Genomic DNA, 26,238 nt, shown 5'->3' on the forward strand with positions numbered 1-26,238 from the left:
ACAGCAACTGCAGCCAATAGGAACACAGCATTTTCCAAAGTTTAGCCAATGACTTTGGGCTTCAGCAGAGAGCTCAAATGTATGTCGTCATCCGCTGAGCGTGTGGTGCTTTTAGGTGCGTCAGTTCAAATTGAAAACAAATGTAGTTTTTGCAATGATGAACCAGAATCTATAACACATATTACAATTGTATACATTCAATTACTTTTGGGATCTGAATTATGCATTATAGGCCTATATAGTGTAAAACCAATCATAATATCCAAATTGAATGTAAAAATATCTTTTTTTTATTTTGAACATGAGAATTTGAAAGTTGAATTCATTGTCAATTTATTGGATTTTATCGGACAAATTTAACAAAATGCAAAACAATAAATGTTACCCCCCAATTTCACTGCTTTTTTACGTGAATTCAAAGAATATATTAAGTATTTCAAAATTATAGACACTATGGTGAAGAACAATGTATATTCTTTTTGTCTCTTATTGTAATTGTATATTGTTTAATCATCCCCCTCTACATATTCTTTGTTATTGACACTATTTTCTGTTTATTTAAAGTCATATTGTTTTCTCTGGATCATTATTTTGAGTATGTGTCTGAAATGTTGTATATTTGGATGTATTTTCTCAATAAAGTTGCATACTGTATCAATAACAAGCTAAATGGTGCTTTACTTACCAGCCAAAACGTTAAATAATAAGTATTATTTGAGTATAGTTAAAATGCAGTAGGAATTACAATACTCAGCAAGATACCATAACTAAAGCACCACCACCTGCACGGACTTCATAATGTCATACAGATATATTCAGATTTTGTATTTCATCCAGCTGTGTGTTGTGTTGCATCGCTCCATTTGCATTGGCTGGTCGTTCACCATTCACCATTCACCGAGGCCTGGAGCTGTTGTTGTCTGATTGCCGTACTGCCCGGCGCCTCTAGGGGTCCCTGTTGGATAGCCGGTGCATTGGGCTCTGACTCTCCATCCATGGCCTGTACCTGGAGGTTCAGAGTTAAGATGGCTGCTGCATACCAGAGGCTCTGCTCAAAGTATGTGTTCCTGGAAGTTCACATGCCTGTTTTTAATGTGAGCACTCTATGTATTCAAGGAAATACCAGAGGTGTAACTTTGGTTTGAGAGTTTTTCGATTTGAATGCCACTGCCTGTATTTCTATATACATTTAGGGAAATAATGAAGTTGATCATAATGAGGAATTCTTCCAGAAGAAATCGTTACAATACAATTTCTCTATTGTTCAAACATGGGCTGATCACTGAGAATTATGAATAAAATAATAGAAAAGGAATTTGAAAGTGGGGGGGACAGAAATGAGATTTGGGAAAGTGTGTGTGTGTGTGTGTGTGTGTTGTGTGTGTGTGTGTGTGTGGGGGGGGAGGGGATTATTTCTGAAATGGGGGTACTTTGGAGTACTGCAGGGGGTACGTGATCTTTTTGCAAAATGCTCATTTAAAAATATGTCATGCATAATTCTTAAAATAGTTATACGATAATAATGAATGAATTAGGTGATGGATTCTGAACATTTGAAATGTAGCATTTAAATGTTTTTCAGTTACAAGGTTGTTGTTTAGTAAATCTATTACTGCCGACACTGTATTGTTCCTCTTTATATAGATGTAAAAAGGTTGTGCGCTGGTCATGTCATCATTACATGAGTCTATACAGGATAATGAAGAGTGGACACCCTCCTAACCATCATTTGCCCCACAACATAGCTTTAAATGTAGCACACCAAAGATCAAACACTGTAATACTGTATGACAAACACTTCACTGAGGCTCCAGGCCTACATCAAACATTCTACCTAAAAGAAATCATAGTTTCTGGGTTTTTTAAAACTCAAACATGAGATATAATTTCATATAAATGAGGTTTACTGACCATGTATTCCAACAATAAGTGTAATACTAGTGGGAACAAATTGGTAACGGTGGTAGTGGGGGGAAAAGTGTGAAAAAACAGGACAAAAACGTTCATTTGTGTTCATTTTTAGGAAATTCACAGTGCAGGGATTCCACTGAGTGCTTTGTTTAACAGATAGACATTGTTTGTATTGTCTGGTGATAGAGTTATACAGTTATATGATTGGTTTTATAGTTAGTTGTGAGGTCTGTGACCAGGTAGTTATGCAGTATGAGAGGTGTAGACATATCTTGGCGTGCATGCTGGGCTGTGTGAGTGCCACGTACTTTCTGTGATGAGTCTGAAGCACTTGCGATTTGAGTGAACTTTTTTGCAGATATTACACACTTGTTTGTCAAATCATGGATGGGAGTCTAAGCTGATTCCTAAGTTCCTACGTTTTATGTCTGAACAAAAATATACATGAAATGAAGAAACCAGAGAGAAATGTGACCATGAGGACAGAGAGGAGGAGCACAGAAAGACCATGATGCATGCAGGAAATACACACACGCACACACGCACGCACGCACGCACGCACGCACGCACACACACACACACACACACACACACACAGACAGAAAAGTTTTGGTTATGCATTATAAAAGTCCTCATTATGCAGAATGGTTCCTTTCAAAATATTATATTATTTTTTGGGCATTTTTATTTATTGACAGGTCAGCTGAAGACATGAAACGGGGGGGAATGACATGCAGCAAAGGGCCACAGGTCGGAGTCAAACCAGGGCCCGCTGTGTCGAGGAGTAAACCTCTATATATATGGGCGCTGCTCTACCAGCTGAGCTATCCGGGCGCCCAAAGTGTTATATTATTATAGAATATTATATTATGATGTTTCTTATCCCTAACAGATGCATGTAGGAGCATTGTAACATAGTTAGCAATGTGGAGCCAATTTTAGATACTTTGCATACTACTGGGTATGTTAGTAGTATAGTACTGCATCATATCACTCACGTATGTAAAAAGTAACAATAAGTGTCAAAATATACTGGAATAACAAGTACAATATTTTCTTCTGCCATGTAGAGGAGTAGAAGTAGAAAGTAGCCATGGCTGACTTAGAGCTGGGCGATATGGAGAAAATCAAATATCACAAGATTTTTTAACCAAATACATCAATGTCGACATTGTCAGGTTGACTTTTGGAACATTCAGAAAATATTAACACAATGAGAGATTTGATAAATAATCATCAGGAATGTTGATATAATGACTAAGTGGGTAAAGGCAAATAACAGAACAGCTAGAACAGTCTGGTAAGTTCAGGCAATGACATCACTCTACTGTAATGTAGCCTTTAAAACCAGGAAAAGACAACACGTGTCATATCAGGATATTACGATATCACGATATCCAAAATGTAAGACGATATCTAGTCTCATATATCAATGTTGATATAATATAGATATATTGCCCAGCCTTAGGCTGACTCCTTTGCGTCGAAAGGATCCAGCTGAGGTGGTTGGGACATCTGATAAGGAGGCCTCGGGGAAGACCCAGGACTAGGGGGAGAGATTATATCTCCACCCTGGCCTGGGAACGCCTATGGATCCCCCAGTCAGAGCTGGTTAATGTGGCTCAGGAAAGGGAAGTTTGGGGTCCCCTGCTGGAGCTGCTGTGCCCAAGACCCCACCCCGGATAAGCGGGATTGTTTGCTGGGGAAGTCAACAAGCTGTGTGAAGTTTATCAGGGTGTTGGCGAGAGTCACGTAATTCAAATTTCCAGAGATCGCCACCAAGGTATTAAGGTGTTGAGTCTTGGCTGGGACAGAGTGGATGACGTTAGAGACGCAGTGTGGTCTAACACGAAATAATAATGAAATAAAATGGAAGGGTATCGTTTCCGTGAGATATCAAAAACCCTCTCTATGTGGATTGGCTGTAGCCTGCTTGCTTAAATGTTGTGGTTGTAAATAGAACTTTCGATTATATTAAAACCAATATTCCCAAATAAGTACACAGCTATGTTTTGAGAAACGAAGACCATCAATCAAAATGTTTATAATCACTTTAAACAAATTATAGTACTTATTTGGTGCTATTTAATTCCTTTAAAATTGTTAACAATAATTTTGGAAAAAAATCCTGTCCAGGGAAGAGTCCAGCTTGTTTGTGTACACTCTTTAATTGGAGGTGTGGTCAGGACAGTTTAAATATGTTGGTCCCTGAAGTCTGTTTTTACACACTTGCAGATGTTCATACAGACTGCTGTGGTTGGTGGCGGATTGGCCAGATGTGATGGCTAGTTTCTCACTTGTTGGTGAGCTCCATTATTTTGCTTTTGGTAATGGACCTGTGATCTTTTGTGCCAAGGAGATCTCCTGTATCTTAATCCTTACTTCCTATTTACTGTGTAGCCTGACATACATCTGCAAAAAAGCGTGTCTATTAATATGAGTTGCAGTTTTACAAACCGGTATATGACAAGTAGTCTGCTGTTTGAAGTAAAAAGTATGAAACCATGGAGTAGTTCTGTCCTATCAGCAGAGCGTGCCCTGTCGTACCTTAGCATTGTTGCTGACTAGGTGCATCACTTCATAGCCCATCTTCTGGAGCATTAAAGTTCCTCCTTGACCTTAGAAGTTTGACAAAATAATCTTAACTAATGGTCCAATTTCTTGCTTTTTTCAGAGATTTCAATCCCATCCAATGGTATTCCTGAGTGAACTGGAATTGTATTTAGAGAGAGAGAGAGGGAGAGAATAAATAATTAGAAACTGATTAAACTTTCACTACCTCTCCTGACATCTGGTACCAGTACACGGGCGACACTTTCACCAAACTGTACTGCTTAAGTATAGAGCTGGGTACTAAACTCAGCACTTTTTAGGCACCGACCCAGTTGCCTCTGAAGTATCGATTATCGAAAAATGCCTTGTCATTCAAAACCCAATTTCAACACCTAAGGAGTATATCTCATCAGAGTCAGTGAGCCAATCAGCATGCAGCATGCTTCTCCCAAGATCTAATCATGTCTGTGATTGGCTGTCTAACGTTACACGTCGTAGAGACACGCAGGAAAAACTCTGTTACACTGAGACGGCTCACGGAGTAGGAGCTGAGACATAAATACAAAGATTTGTGCCGTAATGTGTAATGTCTTTTCTTCCTTTTAGGAACCGGTATCAAAGTCTTGGTATTGGTACCGGTATCAAAAAGATATGAACGATACCCAGCCCTACTTCAGTATCATCCAACACTTCATCACACCATTTTTCATGAGTGAACAGGAAGAGGATGGTACGCTGCTGTTTTTAGACACCAAGTCCATGTTTGAACGGGGAAAAGTTACAATCTCTGCCTCCCGGGGCCAGAGTTCCACGCTTTGATATGGAAGAACTTAGCAAACCCTTTAAAGGACGAAGCCAACAACCACATTCACGGATGACGACTATAACGTGCGGTTGAAAGGTCTGTTAAAAAGTAAGTGAACTTTGAGTTAAGTTTATTTTGTCAAACCCAGTGTTCTTGTTGTCAAATGGATACTTTCAGCAGGATGATGACTCGTGTTTTTAGTCCCTTTATACAGGGACCAACATTCATATGCTTACCTGTTGTTTAATTAAAGGGAAACATAATCCTAACAATATATAAAGCAGTTGTAAATGAGAATGTGAACCCATACGGAAAAGGTACAGTATGTGATCTTTTAGATTATTTTATTAGTATCAGCGATACATGTTTTTCTTCACTACAAAGCATATGTTTTGGCCTAATGTAACTTGACTGCGCAGTGTACCATATATTAGACTCTCTGCACATGTAATGACAGATGATGACAAAATATTATCAAGTGATAGGACATGACTTCCTTCTCTTACCGAGGGGAAAAACACCATTTTATTCATATGACTTTATTGGATACTCCATAGATGGATGTACACATTATATTGTAGGCAAAACACTTAAACACTTAGACTAAGCAAACATGTGGTGGAAAGAACATTGTATTTACACCAGGCTATAGGAATCTTCACCAATAAAGAAAAACTATAAACAAATAACATGTTGAAACCAAAGTACATACAAATGTGTGCAATTTGGTTATCAAAGTAGACGATGATTGAAGTATCAACCAAGGGGGAAATGAAGACGCGTGTTTGATGGAGGTAAGTTCCAAAATACAGCTCAGTGAGTATAATTATTAACAAAGTTACCCATAGACCTATAGGATTTCCATTCATCATACATTCTATTAATCTATGATTATGGCTTTCACAAACCATAGAATAATAATGGCAAAAAACAAAATATTGTCATATGGGGTGCACAAGTTGCGCACGAGCGAAACGCCACCACTACAAAAAACTCACAGGGAGCTCCCTGGTAGCTCCCTGGTAGAGCGCGCGCCCCATATACAGAGGCTCAGTCCTTACCGCAGCGGCCAGGGTTCGAGTCCAAGCCGCGGCCCTTTGCTTTGCTTTACATGTCATCCCCCCTCTCTCCCCCCTTTCCTGTCTTCAGCTGGCCTATCAAATAAAGGCCAAAACATGCTCAAAAAAAGTTCTGGGTTCTGGTAGCAATACCTCTAGTCTGGTTGTGTCCAATAAACACAACTGGCATAGTGAGTGGGTGGGAAGAGGGTGAGGGATCATCTGACGTTTTGCTGAGCTAGCAATTCCTTCTGTCAGGTCGAGGTGCCTGTATAGAGGGGTGTGGTGCCCGATGTGGGGGGTAGTCGTTGGGGGCATGAATCCTGCCCTCGCCCAGTGAATAGCCCTGCTGTAGAGAAGGCAAAACTCCCATCAAGGCAAGGCATCCTCTGAAGTAGTTGTGGGGAAGAAAATGTTTTGTGTTGCACAGCAACAGCAACAGCATAAATTCCTCTGAATGGCAACATTATAAAAACAAGGTCTATAGAGGAGATTGCAGATTCATTTTGCTTAATGACTTGCTTGACACAGGAGTTTGAGAGGTACAAACACGAGACATACTTGACATTCAAAATGCGTCAGTACTAGCTAAGAAACTCGTAAAAAACATTCAGTCACCGTTCCACAAAACTGTTCACGTCACTTTATGCTGCTTATTGAATTTTTGGCAAGCACGGCTCACAGAATATTTGGGCTCTACTGCAAACAGCTTGCACTTATGTGTCTGACAAGTGCATCCCCAGTTCATCAGTCTGTGGGGGGTCACTGTCACCTAGCAACTCTGTTTCAGGCACTATCAGGTCCTTGTTGTGGTCCAGCTCTTGCTGGGACGCCTGATCAGCCAAGTCCTCATCATTGGTCTTGGAGTCATCGTTTAGTAAAGCTGCTCGCTCTGTGACAGAAGTGTTGGAGGGGGCAGTGGTGACATAGCCTGTAGACGTGGATCCACTGCCACTATGGTGAGAACCGGCTTTGCTAACTATCTGTGGCGGGTGGTGCATCTGCTGGTGGGGCATGGGCATGGGTATCTGCATGGGGTAAAAGTTCTGCAGGTATTGGTAAGCTGGCATGGGGTGGTATCCATTGACGGGGATGTAGAGCTGCTGCGGCACCATCTGCCGATGCATTTGACCCTTCATGGGCAGGAACTGGGGCTGATGGAATGGCAAGCTCTTTTTAGGGCTGGTGTAGCGTGACGCATTGGCTGTGCTCATGCTGATGTTGCTAACCGGGCTGGTGCTGAGAGAGCTGGTCTGGGTGGTGTTGCTGGTGCCAGATGTCTGAGCAGAGCTGTTATAGTTGGACAGGTTTTCCCAGGAGCGCAAGCGTGTGTGGATGTCCTTGAAGCGAGGCCTTCTTGCTTGGAACTCGCTCCAACACTCCAGCATGAGGGTGTAGATCCAGGATGGGCAGTCATCTGGACAAGGCAGGAGCTGGTGGCTGCGTACCATCTCAATCACGTCCTGGTTGGAGTAGCCACAGTATGGCTGCAGACCGTAGCTGAAAGTCTCCCACAGCAAGACCCCGTAAGACCAGATGTCCGAGTCGGTGGAGAACTTGCCATACATAATAGCTTCTGGGGACATCCAACGAATGGGGAAAGGGCTTGTGCCCATGAGGTTGTAGTAATCAGCAGAGTAGACATCTCGGAACAGGCCCATGTCCAGGATCTTGATGCTGAGTTTGTCAAAGACCAGAATGTTTCGGGCAGCAAGGTCTTTATGGACTACTTGCTGGCTGGAAAGGTACTCCATTCCAGCAGCAATCTGGGTGATAAGATGAAGGAAATCAGCCTGCTCCAGTGTGGATTTGACTGTCTTGCCATCATCTGAGCTGCCAACGTCTGAGTTAGGGGAGCGCATCACCAGATACTCGTGCAGGTCGCCAAGGCCGGAGTAGGTGAATATCATGCTCATTGGCTGCTCTTTAGTGACCACACCCAGCAGACAGACAATATTTTGGTGTTGGATGTGAAAGCGGAGCATGGCTTCGTGGCGGAATTCCTCACAGAGAGTGGCATCCACTTTGTCCTTTAATGTTCTGATGGCCACCACTTGGGTCTGCTCGCCAGGTGCCGTGCCGTACATGTGGCCCTTGTAAACCTTGCCAAAGCGATCCTCGCCAAGCTCCTCCATAAAGCGTACTGCTGACATGTTAATCTCCCGCAGCTTGGCCTGCAGGCACAAAGCAATAAATACAATGACGTGTCATCAAAGTGTATGGCCAACCATAAAACCTAATGTATTACTTTAGCACAGGAATGCAACAGTTTATAATCCAGCTGTACGGAGGTCACTTTCTTACTTTCTACTGGGTGTTCAGACCCTAAACCAGCACTGCATTAAAAAATAACTATAGCACTGCGTTGGTGGGGGTGTGCTGCTTCAGGTACCGATGAGATGATGAATAAGATCCTCAGATTGGAGTTTGAGTAATAGATCTATGGGTTTTAAGGTTTATCAGACACCAAAACACTGCTCAGTGGTTTATAATACTATAAGAAAGGATTTTTACAGCTCTGGTTCTCACACTAACAATCATTTTAAACTCTGTACAATCACCAGGTAAACAGTAGAATCACCCCGTTGATGTTACAAAGTAATACACCCTGAGTGACCAATAAAGTGCAAGGGTTCACCGTGTGCTTTGTAGTTTGGTAACACTATGCATCACTTACAATGCAGAATAAACTGATATTGAAGCACCCATCTTCTACCTTATTATTACCCTTACACTTTATCACGGTGCAAAATCCTCAATGAATTTGGGCTTAGTCATTTATTTTGCGTTAAAATGAATGAGGGGGCTGTGTTGTGTAATGCAGTGCTAATGTCGGTGTGAACGCGGCCATACATCAGAAAGAATGTGATGAAGTAATAAATGAGACTCTGTCCTGTGTGTGTGTGTGTGTGTGTGTGTGTTCTTGTTTAACTATATTCGTGGGGTCCAAAAACCGGGAATACAGTATACTTGTGGGGTCCGGACAGCTTTGTGGGGCCAAAATGCTGGACCCCACAACTTTAAAGGTCTGTTTGAGGGTTAAGACTTGGTTTTAGGATTAGGGTTAGAATTAGGTTATGGTTAGGGTGAGGGTAAGGGTTAAAGTTAGGCATTTAGTTGTGATGGTTAAGGTTAGGGTAAGGGGCTAGGGAATGCATTATGTCAATGATGGGTCCCCACAAAGATAGTGAAACGCACTGTGTGTGTGTGTGTGTGTGTGTGTGTGTGTGTGTGTGTTACCTGCTGTTTCTGCTGACTGAGGAGAGACAGCTCCATGTCCGGGCTAGGTGAGCTGCTGAGCTGGCAGCGGAGTGGTGTGTCCGACGATTCCTTTTGCTTATTGCGACACATGCAAACCAGAAAGAAGAGGCAAGCGATGACCAATGGGATGGCGATGGCGGGGATTAGAATGAACAGGATCTCCTTCCTGGGGTTCTCTGGAGGCTCTGGAGAGGGGAAGATAATAGAGATAGTAGTGAGTTAAGTCCTCTTTGATTTTATCTCTGAATACATAATGTGTGGTATTTAGAGTACCCCGGTTCAAGAGCAATAGGAGTAAAACTCCTTTGTTCCATGTTCAACAACTCGGCTTAATTTCCACATGGTATGTAGAACTTTTAGAATAATCCACGTTTAAAACTACATCCACCCTCACGGAGCAGGCACAGAATTCTCATCAGTTCTACCTGGTTTGGTCTTAGTGGAACAAATGGGTTCTGTCCCCTGAAAATCAAAGAATGAACAGAAAAACTACTGAGGGCCCAGTGAGACTTTAAGATCTCAGAACAAAAAGTGAAACAAAGGGTTAAACTGAACTCATTACAGATGTACCATATAGTGACACTGAGCTTAAAGGTCCCATATTGTTTGATTATAAAGCAGGTGGAGGTGCTATATAAATCCTATGAAAGTATGAAAATGCTCAATTCACAGAGAAATGCACACAGCCTGTATTCAGAAACTGTGCCTTTAAACCAGGCGTCAGGACTTCCTGTACGGTTGTGATGTCACAACTGTACTATACATAGGTAGAAAGTTCTGCTACAGTGCCGTTGCAGTCATTCTCCGGCTGCAATGACGGTGCAGAGACTCTGAAAGTGCAGATGCTGAAGACCCGGAAACGCTGACCAATCAGAGCAGACTGGGCTTTTTCAGGAGTGGGGCTTAAAGAGACAGGTGCTAAAACAGAGTGTTTTAGACAGAGGGGAAATAGAATACAGGTATATTCAGACAGACAGTATGAGAAATATGTTTTTTGAACATTAAAGCATGTAAACATGTTCTAGCAGAAACCCAAAACACAAGTATCAACATGAAAATGAACATGCCATGGGACCTTTAAAGCATCTGGCTGACTGTTAGATGAGAAGAAATCCCATGGCAACCAGTGGCAATATAGTGTACACTATAGCAGTGATGCCACGTCTGGTCCTCCAGAACCTGAGCCCTGAATATTTTCTATCCCAAAAATATAAACTCTAGCAGCTTTCTAACAGAACTAGAGCGATTATTGCACCACCCGCAGCAGCTGCACACGTGTGCTTCTTTTTTTCTTTCTTTTTTTGCCCGCCACTTTAAATAACTACACCGTAGAAAGTTGCAGTAATTAGAAATGGTGCGTGGATAGACAGAAATAGAACATGCCAGTAACTGCCTTGAATAAAGAACAGTGCTTATTTTTCAAGTTGGAACTCCCACAGTTTGCAGGAAGAAATAAAACCACAGTTTATATGTTAGGTGGACCACTGTGTGACTTCATTAACCCAAAGCCACCTGCTTCCAACCAGTGGATCTAAGTACTTTGGCAGAGCAAAGGAGGGACTGGGATAAGACAGGCCAAGAGAGGGGAAAGTTTTACGATTTCCAGAAGCTGAGTTCCTGTTGACCTTCAAAATGTCCCAGGACATTTTTCAGCAGTGGCTGGTAATAACCCTGTCTGCACTTTGATTGGGCCCTGTGGTCCACCTGACAGAGGAATTGTATATATACACACATCAACAACAGGGACATGTGAAGACTGTAGAGCCAATAGCTTCTACAGCACATCATCATCCTCCAGGACTAATGGACAGCTAAAGACCTTGGCAAAACATGTACAGCAGAGTGTAAAGCTTGTGGATGGCTTTCTTCATTACATTGCAGCATTCCGTTACAAATCAAGTGCTGACAGATCACTCACTGTGCTGTCCGGCACTGCAGACCGCATGCAGCTACCAACAGTCCCTTAGATCAGCGGAAAGAATCTGGTAGTCTAATCACGACAAAGATGGTGGTTTTTTTTAGGGCATTATTTCCACAGGACAGCTGAAGACATGAAAGGGGAGAGAGAGGGGGGAATGACATGCAGCAAAGGGCCGCAGGTCGGAGTCGAACCTGCGGCTGCTACGTCAAGGTGCGCCTGCTCTACCAACTGAGCTAACCCGGCCACAGACAAAGATGGTGTTTGAATGTGAGAATGATAGAATACATTGCCTACACTGTTCCAGGAGAGGCAGCACCATCTGTTGTTCACACAAGCAATGTACCAACCAGTAACACTAAACTGTGTTAGGGGCCGATCACACCGAGACAAACCTGTAAAGTTCCTCCACCGTTAAAACATGAAGGAAGTGGTTCTACTTCTTCTTGAGGAAGAAAGTGGTAAAGTAGTAAAGCCCGCCTCTTGCTTGATTTGATTGGCTGCCTAGGCCAGTGTGACATTGACGAGCGGTGTGACTTCGCAACTTCCGCAGGAAAGTCGAGAATATTTTAACTTTTATGCACGCCTAAAAACGGCTAGAAAAACATGACGCGCTGCGCGAGACAGAAGGGAGCGTTAAGCGTGCCGTCCAATTGTAAAACAATGGTTTTGCTGGCGACGCGTTTCCAGCAACCCTTGTTGGTGTGATTGGCCCCTTAGTCCATACATGTTGACAAAATATCATTCATGACAGCGTCCTGGGGTTGTGTGCACCCACATTGGTAATGTGATACTTTGGCTCACACAACATGCCAGCTGAGGACTTAAAAGACCTTGTTAATGTCATTTGACCAATCAAAATGCACCACTTTTTAGATTTACCCTCCAGCTTTCTACATGATGATGCATGATGATGCTGGGAAATACTGTTGAATTACCATCGATTGCCCATGTGAAAACACTTCATCAGAATGACTGACCAAATTTTGAGGTACATAGATTTTTGCAACCATACAGTTAGATATCCCTTGATGAATGCCTAAAATTAAGACTACATTTACATTGCTACGTTTTGGTTTAAAAAGGAATATCTTCTGCTACGTTCCCCCCTCTCATTCCCTCTGCTCTGGCCTTTCCCCCTCTCATTCCCCCTGCTCTGGTGTTTCCCCCCTCTCATTCCCCCTGCTCTGGCGTTTCCTCCTCTCATTCCCCCTGCTCTGGTGTTTCCCCCTCTCATTCCCCCTGCTCTGGTGTTTCCCCCTCTCATTCCCCCTGCTCTGGTGTTTCCCCCTCTCATTCCCCCTGCTCTGGTGTTTCCCCCTCTCATTCCGCCTGCTCTGGTGTTTCCGAGCACCTAAACCAGAGACATTAGGAAACACTTCTGACCCGTTGTGGTTCTGAATCTGCGGGGTTGTGTTTCAAACGGAGACCTTTGACAACACCGACACTGACGCCAACGTTTCTCCTCCTGATTGGGTCTTATCGGTCACGACGTCTCCTTCTCTGAGACTAAAGCTACTAACGTTACCATGGTAACTACCAGCAGTAGGCGGAGTCTCCCCGCTGCCTCCTGTTTATGTCCAGTATACCAGAATGTTTCTTCAGTTCTTCTACTGGAGATAAGAACACTTGGTACACAGAGATCACTTTGGGATCAAAACTCAAACGTAAAAAACTAAAATGTAGCAATGTAAATGTAGCCTAAGAAAAATGCCCCAAATTTCTAGCCACACTGGTCATGGATTAGAATACTATTTTAAAATCAAAGTACTATCAATGAATATGTGTTGCAGCACAAAAAGGTAACAGTGCCGAGACAGAAAAGTAGTATCGGTCTTGGTTCTTGGTCATATGCTGATTCTCCTGTCAGTGTAATGTCCCTGCTGTTCCACTGACTTATGGCTGGTATTTAACAGTATGATACCACTCCCCACTGAGATACACTGATTCTTACTCACATATGCCGCTGCTGTTTATGATATGCCACCGCTGCCGTGTGCAACTTATAAATGAAACCTCACTCACTGGCAGATTCTACGTTCCACCAACATGTTTGGTGGTGTATGCTGAGTCTTAGTGGTTAACACTTTGACTACTGGTACACCGCTGCTATTCTACTGGAGGAATGGCAAAAGAGCTTGTCATCTGTATTCCACTGGCTGACAAACTCACTCCATACAGGCATATACCACGTGTTACTGGCAAAAAACAAAAATGAAAAAATAAATGAATGAGACCCAAATTTGGGCTGAAATACCAATATTCAAGCCTTGGTTGTATTACTGTATATTCAAGTGGCAAGTTTCAAGTTTTATAGCAATGTCAGCATTTTGGTCGGACTGTAGGGAGACTTCCTGAATTTGACAGAAAGTGTATTGGATTAGAATCACAGAATCCACCTTTAAGCGAAACTAAGACATGCATTTCATCTCTCTGTGCACGTTTTACCCTGTGCTGCTGCTTGGGTTGCCTTTGGGCTAATGTGACAGCGTTCAATTTAGCCTTGAGCCGTGTTGTTACAGAAATGTTTCAGGTCGGACTGCTGCTGTGACTTTTAAGTAAGAGGGACTCAGGTGCTTATTTAGACATGAGACTGACTTGTAAAATTGCCATTACCTTTACATAAGAGGCTCATGTCTGAAAGGGGCTAAACTGCTACCACAAAAACACACTGTAGTGTCGGCATAATCCAGTGGAACACGTGACATAGATTGATGTGTTCTGGGCAACAAAAAAAAGGTAAAACCATCTAACACCACACCAATCTAGATTATTTATCAAATGTGATAAATTTATCAAATGTGTTAAGTGACTATATGTGACTTTTAGATGTTTGTGAAGCTGTGTAATGTTCCATCTGATGATAATAAATGACCTGTAACAGCAAACGAGACTAACAGTGAGAAGAACACTAGTTTTATGTAGATTTTATTAATGCCTCTGCCCGGGTCCGATTTTTCCCACAAAGTGTCGATTTTCGGCAGGTAGACGGCGCTACAGTCACACATTCTGACGGGTCACAGATTTCGGTATAACAGGTAAAAGGGCAGCAGAAGATATCTTTATATAGGCCTAATTGCATTTTAATTGTATTAAAGTTATCTGTTGTAGTGATGGCTGATACTGGGACAGGACCATCACAGGAAAGAAGGAAATTAAACCAAGAACAACTGAAAGAGAAAAGGAAAAGACGACGGGCGAAACAGTCACGCTCGGTCAGGCTTTCAACAGATGGAGACAATTAGAGGATTGTACATGATTTAAAACGTCCCTGAATGGCCCTCAGGTATGTAATGTCTATTTCATTCATAAAATAACTTTATGCGTGATGTGGTTGTAGTCAGTAGCAGACATTAAATCACGTCCCCCTTCCATTTAGTGCCAACATTTTATTCCTTTTAGTCCGTGTTGGTGTTGGCCTACTATTTTCTTTTTGTCCCCTGTAACGTTACCTGTGGAAAGCATGAAATGAGCTATATCAATCTAAGTTATTACTACGTTGGTTGCTACAACAAACTCTTAATGCTCTGGCTCGTGACACAGTGACAGTGATACCTGGTTTAGCTCACGAGACATCCAAAGGAGGCTAAGTTACCGTATGACCTCCTGGTAACACTCACTCAGTAATCTCCAGTGGGTAACACAGCAGCGTAAAGAAAAGAGTATTAGGACAGCAGGTGTGGTTAAAACACTACCGCTTTAGTCCAAAGGGGACGCTAGAATCAACACAAACTGAAAGTTACATATAGACACTTTAAATGAACACGCCGACTTATTGGGACTTTGTCTTATTCACCGTAACCCCCAGAGTTAGATAAGTCCAGACATACCCTTCTCGTGTCCGTGCGTGCTGTAACTCTGTCTGACGGTTCCACCGGTAGCTTAGCCTAGCACAGAACCTGCAGGTAACTGGTTCCAACTAGCCTACTGCTCCCAATAAGTGACAAAATAACGCTTAGTTTGTTTACGGTTAGAAGATGGCTGTGTCTCATGTTATGTTGTTTTTTGTACACGCTGTGACTCTACAAATCACAACATGGAAATAGGAACATGTTGGCGTTATTTTGTCACTTATTGGGAGCAGTAGGCTAGATGGAGCTGGTTACCTCCAGGATCTGTGCTAAGCTAAGCTACCGGTGGGGCCGTCAGACAGAGTTACAACACGCACGGACACGAGAAGGGTATGTATGGACTTGTCTAACTCTGGGGGTTACGGTGAATAAGCTAAAGTCCCAATAAGTCGGCGTGTTTCTTTAACAATCCAAGTAACTATTAAAAGTATAATTATTGCATGGTGGTACTTACTGCAGGGCTGGATGTCACACAGGTCCACCCTGACCTGAGGGTCCAGGGTGAAACACCAGGGCGCCTGCATCTGGCCCCCTGGGTTACGGCAGAAGTTGTGACTTCCCCAGAGCTCGGGGTACTCCTGGGTCAGGTGGTGGCTGTGAGGGTACTGAGCGCTCCACGGCTGGCAGTGATGGCCCGACGCAGTGATGCTCACTGTGCCCCTGTAGTCATCCCCGCTTCCATTGTAGCAGCTGTGGTCCGAGGGGGAATCTGTGGAGCAGACAGGGACTCAGTGTGGATGCTCCTACACACTTTACCAGAGGGGACTTACATTTCCAGGGGTTTACAAAATGATTGCATATTCAGAACTTCAGTGAGTGACAGTCCTGTGATGTGTAACATGGTCACACGTTTTAACTGGACTGTTGTTCAAATGTTATTCATATTCTTTTATTATATTCCACATTGTGGGGCTTAATATAGCAAAGTAAATAATACGTTACTACTTTGGATGGAATAGTTTAACGTTTTCTTTCCTTCTGAAAGTGAGAAGACTCATATCAATCTCATGTCTGTGTGTCCAGTATCAGGATGTGGTTAGCCTAGCTTAGCATAAAGCACAGTAAAGCGCATGCATGTGTGTGTGTGTGTGTGTGTGTGTGTGTGTGAAGCGGACAAAGGGGAATGATTTGGGGGAATTGGGACAGGCAAAGGGATTAAGCAATAAAAAGTAGCAAAAAAACTTTTTAAAACTATATCTTAGTCTTTGATAAAAAGAATAATTTAATTAAATGGATAAATAACTTGTGTTTCAGTAAATGATTGTTTAAACTGACCAGCCTCACTAAGTATCAAAGTGTTACACTGGCTGCAAGTTGTTGTGTGTGTGCAAATGTGTGTGTGCATGCCGTAGCATCCACCTACATGGACCCAGTTTTTCTGCTGGCACTCCTATCCTCATACAGGAAGCAGCTTCGGCGGTGCCCGGCCGCGGCAGCAGGTGGCAGCTGGGGAGCTCCAGCTGCATGAGGATCATGGGATTGGACCGGGCGATGGTGTACTCAGTGTGGCACAGGTCGTTCTCCAGGGCCTCGCACTCATCTCGACAGAGCTGGCGGCGCCGCGGGGCCCGAGAGACCTCGTCACACAGCGGGAAGACGTAGTAGCAGAAGGACGGGATGGCAAACCTGGAGCACTGGTCCGATAGGTGGGTGGAGGTGCCAATCATAGTCAAGGCGGCTGGGAGGAAGGAAACAGAGACTGTAACTGTAATCTCAGATATCTCTAGTAGTTACAGTTCTACCCAGCTGTGTGTTGGTAACTCAGAGAGTCAGTTGGTTGTCTTACCTGTGATGCGGTTCTCACTCTCCCCCTGCATCTGCAGGGACTCGACATAAATGCTCTGGTTGCCGATGAAGCGAGCACAGGCAATGCCTCGGTATGGCTGGCAGAAACCTTTTTCACGCGACCTGAAAAGAAAAACAAATTATGCTTTAAACGCCAGCCAAGAAAGCAACAAAAAAAAAAAAAAAAAGAGAAAACTAAGTCACTTTATTGAACCCAGGAGGTAGCTCCCACTATAGCTATGTACTGTAAGCCTGACTGATATATTGACCAGAGCTAATATATTATATGTATATAGGTATTTAAGCTTATTACAGATAAATTGGTGCATTGTTAGAGGGAGCATTAGGGCTGGGTATCGTTCAAAAAATGTCAATACCGGTATCGATACCAATACTGTGACTTTGATACCGGTTACAGAGACTTTTTTCAATACCAATTTTATAAAACAAAGAAGTCTCTACGACGTGTAACGTTAGACAGCCAATCACAGACATTATTAGATCTTGGTAGAAGCATGCTGCATGCTGATTGGCTCACTGACGCTGATGAGATTTACTCCTTAGGTGTTGAAATTTGGTATTGAATGACGAGGCATCTTTCAATGCTCGATCCTAAGGGAGGCAATTCGATCAGTGCCTAAAATGTATTGAATTCAGTACCCAGCCCTAGTGAGCAGTGTGCTTTTCAGCATTCATATTAGTAGTCACTTCTGAATTTTTGGTTGGCTGGTACAACAGGGTGTTCAACGCACCCCCGTTTCCGTTTAAAAAAACGTGTAGCTATGTTTTGCCGGGGCTGAACGTGGCCCTGGTGTGGGATTTTGGCGCTGAACAACCTTCAGAGTTTGAGACTCGACACCGGGGCCAGTTTTGACTTTGGCCTTGAGAACTGAACGCCTACTACCTCCAGCTGGATTTCTTTTTGGACCAGCCACCACCAACAACAACAAAACTTGAACGTCTGGACTGGCTGCTGGTGGGGAGCTCTGGGTCGGAGCTAGCCGTGGTTGATGAGCAGAGGTAAGCCCACTGCAGCCAGCCTTCTCCTGACTTAGCACACTTTGTTAGGGAATGAACTCACTCTAGACACGTCAAGGGCCAAACTGTGTCATTCTCATGACAGTATGTCGGCTGACAAATACCAAGAAATTGCAGTTCAGATATTTGAACAGTATGTTTAAAGTAACCCTCAAATAGTTTGCCCACCAAATGGACAGTGGCCAACTTCACTCTGTTGGTAGTCCAGGCTCGGTCCACAAGAAAGCTCAAAATAACATTTTTAAAATGAAATGTCCTGCTCAGTACATATGTTGGTCTCAGCTTTAATAACATAACATTTCAGGGATCCCTATCAAAAGTGTTTGTTAGAAAATGAATGACTTCATCATTGGATTCTGAAAAGAAATGAATTGGCAAACAAAAACCCAGTATCTTTCAGACTCTGATTACTATCTATCATAATCCCTAGGAAATATGGGGTCAGAAAAATGAACAGAGATACAAAGTGCACAAAATCAAAACTACACGCTATAGATCAGGCCTTAGTTGAGATGAGACTTGTATTTTATTTGCTCAGTACTAGGCATGAGAGCCAAAAGGCATGAGAGCCAAAACATCACAGTTTCACGGTATTGCAGTATTCAATTTAATTCAGTGTTATTTATAGTGTCAAATCATAACAGGAGTTATCACAGGACACTTTACAGAAGGAGTGGGTATAGTCCACACTCTATAATTTACAGAGACCCAACAATTTTGCACGAGCAAGCATTTGGTGCGACAGTGGCGAGGAAAAACGTCCTTTTCCTTTAAATGTATTATTTTGAAATGTCTGGGTAAAAAAACAACAACTTCTTTCTCTATTAAACACAATGTATTTTACTTTTAAACACACTGCACACGGGCAGGGAGAGGGATTTCTGAACTGCACTTTCTGTTCTTGAAGACTCCAAAACCAGCTCATACCACAGGAACGGTATGACGGGAAGTTTTAGTGGTTTTGAAACCGTGACTTTTTCAAACTGGTAACTGGCCCATAGATAGTCAGTACTGTGAGACTAAAAAGTACATTTCCACAAGTATGCTACGTTGCACCAAAAGCTCTAAGGTCTATTAAACACTATCAAGTGTCATAATATTAGAATATTATTTTGCAGTCAGCCCTCAGCCGCAGCTTTCAGTGGAATCAACGTGCCACCATTTATATTTCTCATCCACACACACACACACACACACACACACACACACACACACACACTCACACACACACACACACACACACACACACAGCTGCTGCCAGGCCAACAGTTCACCACTTGTTGACTGCATATCACTGTGTGGATCACTCATTCCTGGAAATCTCTTACATCTATTATTCTATTCTTTTTTCTTTCACTCCCCATATCTCAGTATGAGTACTTTAAAACATAATGTCATGGAAAATTCATTACCAAACAGACCTCTGGCATTCCTTCTATGAAGAGAAGCAGGACTCTGGAAGCGTTGGCCAGCTCTGCATTTACTTCGGAAACTTAATAAAGGGACTGTTACTGGAAATGTTGAATGAGTGAAGAACCAATAGATAACGATTATATAATAAATACATAGACTTATTGGAACTTTGTCTTATTCACCATATCCCCCAGAGTTAGATAAGTCCATACATACTCTTCTCATCTCCGTGCGAGCTGTAACTCTGTCTGACGGCTCCACCGGTAGCTTAGCCTAGCACAGATCATGCAGGTGAATGGTTCCAGTAACCCTATTGCTCCGAATTGTGACAAAAGTGACAAAATAACGCCACCATGTTCCTATTTACATGTTGTGATTTATAGGGTCACAGCATGTACAAAAAACAACGTAACATGAGACACAGCCATCTTCTAACCGTATACAAACTGGGAACTATATTCTCAGACAGGCTTGCTGCAAAGCAAATCATTCCGCCCAAGTACTATATTCTTCCGCCTGAGAATATAGTACCCGGTTTGTTTACGGTTAGAAGATGGCTGTGTCTCATGTTACGTTGTTATTTGTACACGCTGTGACTCTACAAATCACAACATGTAAATAGGAATATGCTGGCGTTATTTTGTCACTTATTCGGAGCAGTAAGATTACTGGAACCATTCACCTGCATGTTCTGTGCTGGCCTGATGCCGCTGGAGCCGTCAGACAGCCTTACAGCACGCACGGAGATGAGAAGGGTATGTATCGACTTATCTAACTCTGGGGGTTACGGTGAATAAGACAAAGTCCCAATAAGTCGGCGTGTTCATTTAAAGTGTCTATATGTAACTTTCAGTTTGTGTTGATTCTAGCGTCCCCTTTGGACTAAAGCGGTAGTGTTTTAACCACACCTGCTGTCCTAATACTCTTTTCTTTACGCTGCTGTATTACCCACTGGAGATTACTGAGTGAGTGTTACCAGGAGGTCATACGGTAACTTAGCCTCCTTTGGATGTCTCGTGAGCTAAACCAGGTATCACTGTCACTGTGTCACGAGCCAGAGCATTAAGAGTTTGTTGTAGCAGCCAACGTAGTAATAACTTAGATTGATATAGCTCATTTCATGCTTTCCACAGGTAACGTTACAGGGGACAAAAAGAAAATAGTAGGCCAACACCAACACGGACTAAAAGGAATAAAGAAATAAAGACAAATTCCCAATAAGTCGGCGTGTTCCTTTAAGTCACAAGGAGTCAGCATCTACCACAAATGAATAAAAAAAAAAAAACGTTATGAAATAATCTTGTCTGACATTAAGGGACACGTAGAACAGTCAGCACACTAATTGATCTGACCTGCAGTTTGCAGGACCGCCATGCCTCCGCATTGCTTATGACTAAAGCGTGATTTATGATCCTGCGGAGTCTCCACGCAGAGCCGTAGCCTAGGTTAGTGGTCTGAAGGTTTTATGTGTTGGTGTGTGTGTCGATCTCTTTCAGAGAATAGCAGGGCTGGCGTGTGTGTGTGTGTGTGTGTGTGTGTGTGTGTGTGTGTGTGTGTGTGTGTGTGTGTGTGTGTGTGTGTGTGTGTGTGTGTGTGTGTGTGTGTGTGTGTGTGTGTGTGTGTGTGTGTGTGTGTGTGTGTGTGGTAGAGTGAGTGAACCACAAGGTTGGCAGATCAATCCCAGGTCATCCGGCCTCATGTCAAAGTGTCCCTGAGCAAGACGCTGTACCACGAGTTGCTCCCTGGATGCTGTATGTGTAGCTACACACTGCTCCTAATACTTAGATTGGATTAAATGCAGTAATAGAATTTCACTACATTATACTGTGTGTATGTGACGATTAAGAATAAAATTTGATCCGTTTGAGAGTGATGGTGATTATCTTCAGAGTGAGTAGTGACTCTAGAGTCATAGTGAGAGAAACAAAGTGTCTCCCCTGTTCTTTCTGACCACGGTGAGATCTGGAGCAGGAGAAGTTAACCCTCTCCTTGATTTCATGTTGTTGATGGAGAAGGAGAACCAGGAAATGAGTCGGGCCTCCTACAGATTAAGGTGCTTACACACCAACCAGACGGCCGACCGTCGGCAGTAAAGCCAGTCGAACTGATCAGTCGGGTCCCCGAGGTCCAAAAAAGTGCCTCAAAACACACTGAGGCGACGCTGACTCGTGTGTATGCTTTGCGCGTGCTCGAAACGTAACACGTCTCCATAGCAGCAGGCGGCGCTGCTCTGTATTGTTTCCATTAACAGTCTATGATTGTTTCAATGTTGGCCCTGCTCAGAGACACAGTGGGTGGATTGTAAAGTCTGATGCTGGCTCGTAGAAAATGACTTCCTGTAGCCCAAACTTTCCCGAGGCTCTTTGCAGAATCTGACTCCCATCATAAGCTCCTCTGCTGTCCCAGTACAAAAACCATGCACTGTGCACTCACAGCACAGTCCAAGTCACCTTTTCAAAAACTTAAGAGCAACGTGTGAATGACATGCCATTGAATGGTGCTTGATATTGTTATAAAGCCTGTGACACTAAAAGATAACACTAGAGAACTGGACAACACCATCATCCCTGACATCCTACATCAGAAGCTCACCCAGTTCTCAGTGCCTGCCACCACCTGTCAGTGGATCATCAGCTTCCTGATTGACAGGCAGCAGCATGTCAGACTGGGGAGCATCTCATCCAAAACCAGGTCCATCAGCACTGGCCCACCACAGGGGTGTGTCCTCTCCCCGCTGCTCTTCTCCCTCTACACCAATGACTGCACCTCAAAGAAGCCGTCTGTAAATCTGCAGATGACACCACTGTCATTGGTTTGATCCAGGATGGTGATGAGTCTGCTTACAGACAGGAGGTGGAACAGCTGGTCCAATGGTGCAGTCAGAACCACCTGGAGTTAAACCCCAAAAAGACTGTGGAGATGACGAGATGATGGTCTCCTCACATTGACTGTGTCCAGAAATAGGCCCAGCAGAGGTTATACTTCCTGCGACAGCTAAGGAAGTGTAATCTGCCTAAGGAGCTGCTGACCACTTTCTACTCAGCCATCATTCAGTCTGTCATCTGCACCTCCATCACTGTCTGGTTTGGGTCAGCCACCAAACGGGACAGGGCCAGACTGCATCGGACAATTAGGGCTGCAGAGAGGATCACTGGAGCTGACCTTCCCTCCATCCAGGACCAGTACCGGTCCAGGGTCAGGAAAAGGGCAGCAAAAATCTCTGCAGACCCCTCACACCCTGGTCACAAACTGTTCAACCACCTTCCCTCTGGTAGGAGATACAGGACACTGTTCTTCTCTCTGGTAGGAGATACAGGGCTCTGTTCTTCTCTCTGGTAGGAGATACAGGGCTCTGTTCTTCTCTCTGGTAGGAGATACAGGACACTGTTCTTCTCTCTGGTAGGAGATACAGGGCTCTGTTCTTCTCTCTGGTAGGAGATACAGGGCTCTGTTCTTCTCTCTGGTAGGAGATACAGGGCACTGTTCTTCTCTCTGGTAGGAGATACAGGGCTCTGTTCTTCTCTCTGGTAGGAGATACAGGGCTCTGTTCTTCTCTCTGGTAGGAGATACAGGGCTCTGTTCTTCTCTCTGGTAGGAGATACAGGGCACTGTTCCTCAAAACCAGCCGACACAGAGACAGCTTCTTTCCCCAAGCAGTCACTCTGTTGAACACTCAGAAATAACACCATCACACTGAACAAAGTCAATAAACACTGTTCTGCTCATCTACCTCATGTATATTTCAATCTTACAATTACAATATTGTTATTAATATATGACCATTGCACCGCACTGCCTTGCACTATATTTATATTTATACTTAAATCTTAAATCTCGGACTATACTGATATTGCACCTTTCCTTCCCTCTCTTCAATTGCTACAGTATATTTTTTGTAAATTTGTAAATTCTAGTGCAGTGTTATACCATATACTTAACAGTATTTTTTTTATATTTCTTACTGTCATTTCTGTTTTTTATTCTTATATGTTAAGTGAGTGTTGTACTTGAGAGCAAAGATTAACCAGAGTCAAATTCCTTGTTTGTCTACACAAACCTGGCAAATAAAACATCAGAATATAAGATCAACACTGGCCTTAAGGGGATTACATTTATTTTTATAATGTGAAAAAAAGAAAAATCTCAGAAAGACAGAAAATAATTGTGTATGTTCATCACTGGAGATGGAGAGTACCCACTTAATTTCTAACTAAGAAATAAAATAAATACTACTAATAAATAGGGCTGCACCATATGAGGAAAATATGCATGTTATTGAATATCGCGATATAAATTACTTGCCATGAATACAGAACAGATATTTATGTGTACTCAGTTCTGCTGCCTTCGGTATTCTGCTAAAATACAACAAACTGCTTGTTGAATTTAAAACTAATGAAAGGAAATCATTTCCAGTTTTCTGTTATTGAACAAATTGAACATTGAATTGAATATAAAATAATAATAATAAATATATTTTCTTTCAAATAACACAAAGAATCTCTGAGTGTCGATTTACGATATGTCACAGCCTTTCGCGAATGTGTGTTGTGTTGATATTGCGATGACGATTAACAAAAAAGATATATTGTGCAGCCCTGGTAATAAAAGCTAATAATAAAAAGTGTCTAGAGTCAGTGTGGCTGCAGGCCAGCATGTTGAGCTGCTGGCTCAGGGTCGGTGCTGTGTAGGAAGCTGTGCGGGTTAAACCAACTGATCTGAACTTGTTTTCAAAGGTGGCTCTTTGCTGAGGTCATTCATATGTAATGTTTGTGCTGGGTTTAGTCTCCCAGGCCTGACTTGAGCCTTAATCCACAAAACAAACAGTCTGAGCCCAAAGCTGTGGATACACACACAGTAAAGGCCTGCATGCTTACTGAAGATAGACACTGACTCAAAGCCGGCTGCTCTGTCCTATTCTGTGAACACTGGACTCTGGGAGTCGTTATGCTTTTGATCACCTACAATCAGATTGACATGGTACAGGTAATTGAATCAAGCTGCTCATTGTGGGAAGAAATAGTCCCAATGACTCCTGTTGTCCACATAATTCTTATCAGCACCTCTTCAATTTAGATGCTGCTGATCCAGAGAGATTTCAGAGCCCACTGGTGCCTTTGATTTTGACCCAGTAGCGAACTGTTGCATCTTATTGCATACCACCACATACTAATGAAGGTTCCCATGGGGCCCTATTTTGCACCCAGCGCAATTGACTTTGTACACCGACGCATGTATCATTCCTATTTTGCACCCGACGCACAGCGGACTTTTCCCTCAACAGACTCATGTCGGCAAATTAGGGAATGAACTTGCCCTCCCGGGGGCGCTTAAGCAAAAAGAGGAGGTGTGTTCCGGCGCAAACGTTCCCTAGTGCTATTTTGCAGTTTCAGAAAACAGTTCTGCCACAGACCGGGAAAAACCTAGTCTAAAGTCAGTGGCGCGTTATTCAGATGCTATTTTAAGGGCGCATGCTTGGCCGTAATGTAGAGTGTGCACACTGCGCATACACTTTGCTTCTCTTCTCTATGATACTTGCGTTTCAGATCGTTAAAATAGGGCCCAGGTTGTGTTTATTTCAAGTATCAGGCTTTGATCCCTTCTCTTCCTGTCTTCCTAGGAAAGAAGGTGTATGCATGTTTCTGTCACTTAGCTGCAATCAATTTAAACCACACCCACCAATGTCATCGTAGCAGGGTAAATCACAGGTCAGCGCCATTCAGACTGACAACAAAGCAAGGACTGGTTGGTGGGCCGTGTTGTTTCCGGAACATGAGTACAGTCCTATAAGTTTGAAAGTCTATCAGGCCTATCAGGCCAAAACACTACACAGTGGTTTATAATCTGTTACGAACACTCCTTCTACAAGGGAGGATGTCCACATGGCGATACATTGCTAATTGAAATAGCTCATGTAACTGTATTGTATCAACAGTTAACTTCATTTAATATTTTATGTGGTGTTTTATTTTGCGAGGAATTAGCCTTTGCAGAGCTCGCCTCCCCTCGTGCAAATGTTCTACCAAAAACAACTTCCTTCCATCAGGAGTGTAGCAACTATTCTGATTGGTTTAAAGAAATGCTAACAAGCCAGAGTGTTTTGTTTTTCTCCAATCCTAGAATGTATATGTGGTGTAGCCAGACCTTCCAGCGCTGACACAGCACTCTGGCAATGTGAGACTAGGAGGAGCCCCGCGCCGGATGTCTGGTTTTAAGCTGGCAATGTACTTCTGTTGCACCAGACGAAACACTGAGACCGGATTTTACTAACTGGAAAAACGTTTCACTGCACCAACTATGTCGTATTCCCAGGAATGTGCGCTTAAATGTATTTGATGTTGCGTTGCAGCAAAAGCTGAGCCTGGTTCAACTTTTTTTGGACGGCCCTTTGTTTTTAGCTGGAGCCCATGCTGGCAGCCCTGAGTTAAAGAATATCATCATGACCCCAGTTCATGCAGTGGCTCTCTAGCAGCTGACCAGCGCTTAGCAATGTGCTCCTCCTCATGCTGTGTGACCTTTTAACGTTTTATTCTACTGGAGTTTAACTGGAAAAAGCACAGTCCTCCTATACAATGAGTGGGGGGAGTGATGGCTGCCAACTGCTGCCTCTTTTCCTTTCTTAAGGAACACGGTGTGGGTCGATCA

At 43.2% G+C, this 26,238-nt stretch overlaps 1 protein-coding gene across 1 annotated transcript in view; it reads right to left on the reverse strand.

Annotated features, from left to right (window-relative positions):
* Positions 1-5,596: 5,596 nt before the first annotated feature.
* The window catches only part of ror2 (receptor tyrosine kinase-like orphan receptor 2), a 64,260-nt gene continuing 43,618 nt past the window's right edge, over positions 5,597-26,238 (reverse strand). Inside the window, exons 5-9 of the mRNA XM_031282245.2 lie at positions 17,144-17,265; positions 16,721-17,035; positions 15,812-16,066; positions 9,568-9,773; positions 5,597-8,501 (exon numbers count right to left, since the gene is read on the reverse strand). Of these exons, the coding sequence (XP_031138105.1) occupies positions 7,044-8,501; positions 9,568-9,773; positions 15,812-16,066; positions 16,721-17,035; positions 17,144-17,265 (2,356 nt within the window). The 3' untranslated portion in view covers positions 5,597-7,043. The remainder of the gene's footprint in view (positions 8,502-9,567; positions 9,774-15,811; positions 16,067-16,720; positions 17,036-17,143; positions 17,266-26,238) is intronic.

The sequence above is a fragment of the Sander lucioperca genome, chromosome 14, assembly GCF_008315115.2.
Source record: "Sander lucioperca isolate FBNREF2018 chromosome 14, SLUC_FBN_1.2, whole genome shotgun sequence".
NCBI classification, from domain to species: domain Eukaryota; kingdom Metazoa; phylum Chordata; class Actinopteri; order Perciformes; family Percidae; genus Sander; species Sander lucioperca.